Source organism: Aplysia californica, unplaced genomic scaffold, assembly GCF_000002075.1.
Source record: "Aplysia californica isolate F4 #8 unplaced genomic scaffold, AplCal3.0 scaffold00054, whole genome shotgun sequence".
NCBI lineage: Eukaryota > Metazoa > Mollusca > Gastropoda > Aplysiida > Aplysiidae > Aplysia > Aplysia californica.
In genome coordinates, this window is record NW_004797324.1 from 675,043 (window position 1) to 684,645 (window position 9,603).

At 37.4% G+C, this 9,603-nt stretch overlaps 1 protein-coding gene across 1 annotated transcript in view; it reads right to left on the bottom strand.

The window, feature by feature from the left end:
* Positions 1 to 151: 151 nt before the first annotated feature.
* The window catches only part of LOC101846060 (GTP-binding protein 1), a 21,551-nt gene continuing 12,099 nt past the window's right edge, over positions 152 to 9,603 (bottom strand). The window contains exons 8-11 of the mRNA XM_013079504.2: positions 8,332 to 8,476; positions 7,079 to 7,261; positions 5,370 to 5,505; positions 152 to 4,698 (exon numbers count right to left, since the gene is read on the bottom strand). Of these exons, the coding sequence (XP_012934958.1) occupies positions 4,208 to 4,698; positions 5,370 to 5,505; positions 7,079 to 7,261; positions 8,332 to 8,476 (955 nt within the window). The 3' untranslated portion in view covers positions 152 to 4,207. The remainder of the gene's footprint in view (positions 4,699 to 5,369; positions 5,506 to 7,078; positions 7,262 to 8,331; positions 8,477 to 9,603) is intronic.

Genomic DNA, 9,603 nt, shown 5'->3' on the forward strand with positions numbered 1-9,603 from the left:
CCCCCCTCCCCCCGTTTTACCCTGAAGATTCCAAGAATCTAGACTCCCCATATCTCAAGCCAACAGAGTGAAGATTACCAAAATTATTGACCTGGAAGCGAGGTTTTCAAAAACATAACATGAAAATAAAATAAGAAACACACTTGAAAAATTTCATGTTCAGATGTATCGAATTTTATTCAGATGAAACGCATTACACATGAGGGTGGATGAGGGGCAAAGTTTAAAGCAAGGCGTAATATCCTTTTGGCAAATCAGAGACTTGACTTGATCAAAGCTGTAGTCTGTGACAGATTTTCAACAGAAAGTGGTATGTGGGTGAAGATGAGGTAAGGTTTTCGGACTTTTCTTTCCGAGGTGGAAGTATAAATCTCTACAATATGGACACACAGAAAGTATTTTCAAAGATGTCGTGTGACGATGGAGATTCAGTGCATTAAAAGTAGCCAGTGACTAGCAAAAAGTCATCATGGGTCTAGCAAAGGTCTATACTCACAAATTGTACAAAAACTTTGTCCATGGCACACTGCAATGATAGAATAGACGGCAAGTAAAAACACAAACTTACATTTTTTTTAAAGATCTCAGCCTAGCTTGTAACTGAAGAAATAAAGGTGGCATAAACATTTAAGATAGCATTCATAAGGATAATGATTTTTACATTTGTTCCTTTGGAACTAAAACAGCTTTTTAAAACCATAAAATTAATTTTAACGACCCTCTAAAATTCAAGATGGTAAAAGCCTGTAAAGAACTGCACCTATTTGATCATTCATTGATTTTCTCTATTCTAACATGTCCATCAAAACATACGTACATAGAGGAGCACAGCAGATTACAGGAAAAATCTCTTAACAGCAAAAAAGCTCAGATTTTCTAAGAACTTCAGACCGACATTTTCAAGAGCATTTTCAGTTTCACACAAGGTACAGTTCCAACAATTTATCTGATTTCAACAAATAGACCTAAACAATACACCAAAACATTCGTATTCGTATGGTGTACAGATAAACCTCAGTTTTCTTTCCAAGAATAACAAAGAATGATACTCCCCACTGCCTAACAGGCTTGAAGTACTTTCAGTATCATATGCTCTTTGTATAGCTGGTATAAAAAAAGAATATACACTGGTACACATGTTCTGCTGTGTTGCCAAAATGCTGATTTGATGAGACACATAAATTTTATGCTATTTGATTTCTTTGCATAGAGTAAAAAAATTGAAATCATACGACAACATGTATAGCGATCAGGCACACAGCACAAAGGGTACAGTAAATCTCCACACTTCATAAGGTTTTCAAATTTTAAGGCATAGCAAGAGCCATGAGAAAAGCTAATTTGCAGCCTTAGAGTAACTTCAACAAAATGACAAACTGACAACCTTTATATTAAAATTGGTCGACACAGAACTTTGGAAAAGATGTTCTTTCTATGCCTTTTCAACTTATTCTTAAATTCTATAGAGATTTATGATATTGACCAATAAATATGGTTTGCCCAACTGTGATGATAAAAAGAAACTTGCTACAGATGTCTCTGTCTAACGCACGTCATGCAAAGGCATGCTCCAATCAAACGCACGCTTTTGTCATCTATATGACTTTTTATTTTACTGAATAATTAAATAAAATTTAGAGACTAACATGTATAAGTATAAATGCACTGTCACTTCCTCTTAATGCACGTTTCAATCCAGCAAGCACATCAATAGCTACAGTTTGACAAAAGGAAATTTTCGCTACAACCTACACAGCTTGCATAAGACAATTCTAGACAACTGGATATTGGGCGAGACTTCCCCTCACTCAGAACAAAGATAAAGAGAGTGATGGAGAGTGTTTTTACACCCTACTGTCAACAGACACAGATGACTATAGGACTGGAAGAACGATATATCTAGAGGATGACTTATGAAACATCTTTTGCTTGGTCACTCGAAATGCATCTTTGAGAGAAGGTTTCTCACTGGTGTTAGTTGACTAATGTTCAGTTAAGCTTGTGCATAATTATGATGTGCAATACGCATGAATGCTGTAGAATACTGGATAGGCCTTTGAATTAAAGATTGGTCAAGTGATCAGCAGTTGACCATCAATGATTTATTCATAGAGGCACCAGCCATCCATGTCCAGGTGCTGTTTTAGCTTAAGATCAGCTGTTCTCGAAGAAATTATAACGCACTTGGTCAATGAATTACCAGAGAAAAATCTCTCAGAATGTCTGATGTTATCCATGCATTTACCGAGTTACAAAGATGAAAGGCAATCAAGAGTGGCTGCGTGGCTGAGCACTCTTCCCTATAACGATGACTATCACCAACAGCGTCCTATAATCTTTTCTTGCCATGTTAGTGTGCATCCGACCAGTGAGTCTGTCTTTCTGCTTTTTTCCAAGTTTCCATTAACATATTTGTAGACGTGACAGCGATCGGGGAATCCATTACAAAATGCAGTCAAATTTCATCGCATTAAAAGTGGCCCCCTATCCCCCAAGGGAGGTCACTAAAATATCAAGGAAATGAGATATTTGCGTCCCTTTCCTCCTTTACAAACGTTCACATAAACACACACTCCGAGTTAACGCACGCGTAGGAGCTCTTCCGAGCATCGTGAGTTCAGACAGAGACTACTATAGTATAATATAATTTCTTTAAGCACTAATGGTGAATTGAAATACCATAGATTTTTTTTTTTTTTTAAAGAGAAAACCAAATGGACGTAAACAGATAGTAGCTTCCAGTCGCTACTTAAAACTGCCAACCATTCATAAAAAATAGATTTATAACCTTAGAATGCAAGCAAGACAAAACACAAACTCAATTGAGCAGGCGAATATTTTTCCAGTGTCCAGCTCCTTTAAATAACTTTTCAACCTTGGTTTTCCTTCCAGACACACCAAGCTACAGATTGAAAGAAAGGGTTTCATACTCTTCAGTCAAAGTTTCAGTTTCGACCCTATGTTTGATTACATTTTCATTTTAAAAATAAAACACTTGTTATGAGCCTCAGTAATTACTTTTTGTGATAAAAGTGATCTTTAATAAGAGAGGTACAACATAAAAAGATGGCATTAAAAGAAACAGATGAGGAAACTATCCAAAGATAAACAAAAATTCTCATTAATAAAATTTAAAAATATATCCACATCCCTCTAACTGTACTTCATTGAATCTGAAGTAGAAACTTACACCACTACAGACAAAATTTTCCTTCTTAAATATATCATTCACAACTCACAATACTTAATTTCTATAAGTTAAAAATCAGGTCTCAAAAAATGGTGATGCCTGCACAAAACCTTGATCTCAGAAAATAACCATAAAATGTAAACGACCAAATATACCAATTCAATGCATTCAACGGACTAGAACTAGAACAAAAATGCCACAAATGATTAAAAGATTCATATATACAATAAATTCTTAAAGAAGGGAAACAAGATATAGAGAAAAGGAAAATTAAGACACAGGTTTTTGCAGTCTCCATCCATACCCCATCAACCACCCTTCTGAAGCACAACTGTTTTTTTCTTACCATCAAACCCTTCACATACATTTTATTATTCAACAAAATTACAGAAAACCAGCAGAAAGGTTCACACATAAAAGTGATCAGGTACGTTCTCCCAAAAAATGTACAAAAACTCACATGCAAAGAGCATAAAAATTCACTTCTTCTCTTTGATAACATTTATTATTAGGCCCTACTTCAAATTGCAAAAACGGCACAAATCATAAACTTGTTCAAAGTGTTAAAATTTCTCACACCTAGTCTTGACTTTAAAAATCATGATGGAAAATGCAGTGGCAAGAAAAATGTTTTGTAAAAAACCAGTCTCACTAAAAGATACAAAGAAGATCTTACTTACAATAACTATCAACGGGTACATACTCATATGAAGATAAAAGTAGACACCTGAGTATCCTACAGCAGCAGCACTGGGGAATACGAAACTATTGTAATTCCTCAATCACTTAAAAGAGCCCTACTTTTTCACCCACTTTTCAGACAAATCATTAAAAAACTGGCAACATTCCATCAAGCGTCAAACTTTAACAAGATGAAAAACATGAGACATTTTGAAGCTCTACAACAAAGCAGTCGTTCAAATGGTCAAAAATACCATTATGCCACTAGCAAACTTCATATCAAATCGCTGGGAATTAAATTAAAAATAACCCTAACAAAAAAGTTCCAGTTTATACTTATGTTGCTGCTGCTGCCGCTGCTGCTGCTGCTGCTGACGATGGTGCTGATGATGGTGCTGGACTTGAAGATGACGAGCAAGTTGCTAACGATGACTCATCCATTACCCGTGGTGTTATCGAGTTTGTTGTTGATGGCGTGTCTTTACCCTCTCCATCGTCAAAGTCTGGCATTTTTTTAGCCCGGCGATTTCTCTTGCTGGCTTTCTGGGGTTCGTTTTGTGGATTTACAGAGTGTTTGATGTCTTGCGACTTTTTGGCCGAGCGCTGATGCCGAGTGTTCTGAGCCACAGCACTAACATGGGGGAACAGCTTAGTGATGTTGCCCACCGCTTTTGTTCGACCCTCTCGGAAAACCATTCTCATGTCCGTTTTGAGGTACTCGGGATTTTTTATGAAACGGAACCTGACAGTGGCCTTGTCTCCGGTCCTGAGGTGCTCCTCTGTCATGGTGATGATGGTTGCCGTTTGCCTCACGCTGCCAACATGAACTAGAGAATCAAATAGAGAGGAAGAAAAATTTTTAGTTACACTTAGAACTTCCTGGTTTCATTTCCTTAAGAGTCGGTCTGAGCAGAAATACGCATCAAATCAGATATCCTGCCTCTTGAATATAAGCTTAGTGTTGAAAAAGCGAAAGCTATAAATCCCTCATCACATCAGAAATTATCCAAAGCATTGTTGTTGTTTGCTTTGTTCTCGTCTTTCTGGGGGGTTTTTTTGGGGGGTGACTACCAACTTTATCCACAAATTAACATCCAGCATTGTAAAATGCAATTGCTAATAAAACCAAACAAAAGTAAAGAACACAGCTCCAACTTAACAATAACAAGGAAGACACTCTTACGTTTTAAAAAAGACAAATTACCACGAGGAAGAACAGGCGGGAGAATGCAAAAGCATAGGGCAGTTCTAAGGAGACACTCCTTTCTTTGGCCTCAAAAAATGTATTACTACTGTGCTGTTATTTATACAATACAAACAAATGGACCACTAAACACTATCAGCCACAAAGATTTTATATATTATATTGATACATGAGTTTATCACCCCAAGGAAAAGAATTTGGTTGTTTTAATGAAAGAGCTCTTGTCTCTGCCACAACGGCTACAGTAAAAGAAGACGGAAGAAGGTAGAAACGACAATGAGAAAGAAATCTTACCCATGGCTTGGTACTTGACACTTATCGTGGTCGGGTGATGTAAGACAAGAATCTCTCCCTCAAACTCCCAGCACGCCTTGGGCTCAAGCCTTGGTGATACCATCACCATGCCTTTTCGTATTGATGCTCGTTTGATCTGACCACGGGAAAAAAAGTAGTTGGTCAACACAATAAAACGAAGGTCGGTGCTAGTCGCCTGATCTCAGATGGCTAGCCATTTTCTGCCCACCCGGAGCCGGTCACCTAGATCTAGACTTAGGCCTAGTCTTATACGGGATGCCCACTACGGCTGGATCAGCCCGATCCCATCCATAGTGGGTAGGCACCCCATATTTAGCGTAAACACGGCCTCGAGGCCTTCCCAGCGACATGAAGCTATTGAGAGCACCTAGCACACCTCTGTGATTGGCCCAAAAGAGATCATAGATGAAGTTTTTCCACCATCTATTTTTGTCGTCTTCTCAGGTTTTCCTCGCGAGTTGACTTGATCCCCTAGATCTATCACCCTTTATTATTTAATTATTATCCTTCATCGGAATGCCGATGACAAAGTTACTAACAATAGAAATGCAGCGTCGCGATGTTATCAAAGACTGTCTAACTACTGCCAAGATGTTTCAATTGCCCTATCTCGCGTCCGAACAAGACTTGAGCGCTAGATCTACCTCGTCTTAGTGCGTGACAGCCCGAGATACAAGTGTAAACAAACATTCCAGTGCTGAGTTGAAAGCGAGAAATTTTGTCAGCAGGCAGAGAGAGAAAGAGAGAAAGAGAGGGGGGGAGGGGGGGGAGAGAAAGAAAGAGAGAGAGTGAGAACGAGAAAGAGAGAGAGAGAGAGGGAAAAAAAAAGGGGGGGGGGGTATTATTAGAATTACAGTTTTCTCACTGTGTCGGTTCACAAGCTGACCTACATATAATCCAGCTGCCATGTTGACCGATCCGACATTTGACTTGGAGGACAAGGAGTGACTGAGTGAGTGAATCTTGCGCGATAGATCAAGCGATTTCTAAAGGAGCATGCGAAGAAATCCCCATGGGCCAGAACATGGAACATGTGCAAAAATATCTATGTGCCAGAACACGGAACATGCGCAGAAATCCCCAGGGGCCAGAAGCCGCAGGTCTAGCTAATCAACCGAATTTGTTCACCCAGAAAAAGTGCAGAAATCCCCACGGGCCAGTAGCATCAGGCTAATCGACTGAATTCAGTCGTGTAATCCGACACTAGCCACTCGAGATCAGGCGACTGGCCACTCTGTAAAAAGAATATGACATATGAGGCTCAGCCAGTCTATAAAAACAGTTCACAGAAATAAATAAGCAGGCTTTCACAGATCTCTATACTCTTTCATTTCTAAAAATTGTGATCTTTCATTTTGAGTAAAGTTTAGCACCTTTCTTTGTACTTTTTCATCTCTAGCGTAATCTACAAGAAGACACCTTCAAGTATTTAAAATATTCATTTGAAAAGTTATTTTTTTTGTCCAGTTGCTTTTTAGTTTTAGTACAAGTACAACACATTTTAATAGAAGACTTATAATATAATATAATATAATTAAAGTTGTTGGAGACTCACGCTTTCAATAAAGTTTGTTTAATCCCACCTTCCTTTGCTCCTAAGAGAGATGACAAGATGGGTACATTTCAAGTATCTTGGAAGTCATAAAATAATAACAGCCAAAACAAGAAGGAAAAATAACATAACACACCTTTTTTAGAGCAAATGAGGCAGTCTGGCCACCTCTGACTTCTTTCACAGGCATTCTCTTTCGGTGGATACTCTTGATGGGGATCGGCATGAACTGACCAAGAGCATCGGGCCCCAGTAGTAATGTATCATTCAGTTTGATATGACCTTGGAGTAACGTGCCTGAGACTACAGTTCCAACACCCTGCGATGAAAGAAGATTTAATGTATTGTTGTTATGTTAATATGTGTTATTTTCAGATCCATCCAGCAAGAGTTAGGACTATGCTCTTTGACTCTGTGAGATATGGTAGTACACAGAAGTCTTAAAGTTGTTGACTGTCAGGAGGAACCGTGAAGTTAAGTGAAGATGAACAAATTAAGTGTTATCATAAGTTAAAATAGAGAAATAATTACAAATAATAATAAATTTTATTGTAGATAAAAAGATTAGGTACAAAACCTTAAAATAAACTAAAGAGGTAAATAATATAAGAGTATCACAAAGTAGAGGGTATACCAAAATTTGAGGCAAACATAAAATTAAATGTGCCAAAAATCATAACTCAATCATTAAGATAAAAGTGTAAGTAGAATTTTCAGGCACTTATGAAGTTAAGAATACACAAACATTTAGGAGTAAGAATGATGTTAAGAGAGAAAAAAAATTCAAGAGTAACTTCACAGTGCTGGGTACAGATAGAAAATAAAGTGTAGTTGGAACGTTAGCTCTATTTTTTTTACTTCAGCCATACTGGCATTGAAGAGGGCAGGGCTGACTGCTGGTTCGCAGATAATGCAAAAGGCTTATCCCTGCATGGATTTAGCGATTATAGTTGGAACAAGGTATAGAGATGATGTTTTCCAAAGTATTTTCAGGTCCTCATCTTTTCCGCATGCAAATATTGATCTGGTTTTTTCCCAAAAGACTCTACAAAGAGAGGTAGCAAAGTGTTAATTTCCATGGTACTCTGTTCATAGGTTTCTGGAGGAGGAAACACTTTTCTTGAACAGTTCAGGAAGACATTAAAAATGCTCTCGCCACCATGGCAACGCACTTTACGTACATTGCTATAGAATACTCTTAGAAGTAAGCTAATGGTTCAGCACTGACACTACATGTCCTGCACACCAGGGTGTATGCGACTATAATCTGGTGCATCGAGACTGAAGTAATCATAAAGTAAAGAGTGGATTGAAAAGTGAAGAGAAAGGAAAACATTGAGAGGAGTATTCAAAAAGTAAACATGAGAGGACAAAGAAAAAGAGACCTACCGGCACAGAGAAGGTGTCATCTATTTGAAACTCGGCAGGCTCCGTAAGGTCACCTTTCACCCGAGTGGACAGAAGGTTCAGGAACATTTTCAGCAGATTCAGATTTTCCCCCGTCACGTTGGACACTTGGAATACTGGACACATTCTGAAAAGAACGAAGACATAGAAACCTGTTCTCTTTTGGTGTAACTTTGGTCATGTCCATTCACTATCTTTTTTTTATTGATTTGAAAACACACTAGACACAGAAAAGATCAAGACAAAATGCAAAAATAAAAGGAAAAATCCCTAAAAGGATATTTAAAAATGCAGACTCTAGTCTAACTTGAAAAGCGAACATCTCTGTTTGGGACAAACAACCATGACACAATAAATGAAGGTCTAACTTGAGTTGAACAAGTGCAATAACTAACAGCAAGAACAGAAAGTGAAGCAAAATAACAGCAATGTGTGTAAAATAAAAACATGCTGACTAATTAGCAGGGTTGGAGATTTTGTTGATTTTTTTAAATAAACCAATTTAAAAAATTTTAATCAGATTTTGTTATTTCAATTTTTTAAATTTGTTTTCAAATCTCGACACAGTAAGGAATTTTTAGCGGTTTAAAGTATGTTCTTTTAGTGCAAAATGCATTGTCTTTATTTATTTTAACTAATGACTAATTTAAGCAACTGCAAAAGAAAGCCTTAATCTGGTATTTCAGTGAATTATTCATGGCTACAGACACAAAAAAATGAAGAAAATGTCAGCCTCAAAGGAAGGGGGGTAATAATGCATTGATAAACTTGCATTTTATTAGTGTGTGTGTGTGTGTGTGTGTGTGTGTGTGTGTGTGTGTGTGTGTGTGTGTGTGTGTGTGTGTATGTATGTGTGCGCGTGCGTGCGCGTGCGTGTTTGTCTAAAAAGAAAGGGAAAATGCTAATTTCAATAATGAAAAAAAAAGTAAATTGAGTACTGTATTATTGTGTTTCTTTTCAAAACCTTCAACCCCAAACAACTCAATGGGTCATTTCAACATGATCTAAATTGTTGGTTATTGTAATACTGTTAATATAGTATGAAAGTGACTTACTTTTTCCTTCAGTTGCCATTTTGTTCCTTGCAAAAATGTCTTAATTATTTATTTTTTTAATGGTACAATGTTTGTGATTTAGATTTTGTTAATGTTTTAATTTTTATTCTCCTCAGTCACAATTGATTCGATCTGACCTTCAATAAATTATTAGGTTTGCAGTTAATAAATCTAGACATTTCCTGTGTGTGTGTGTGTG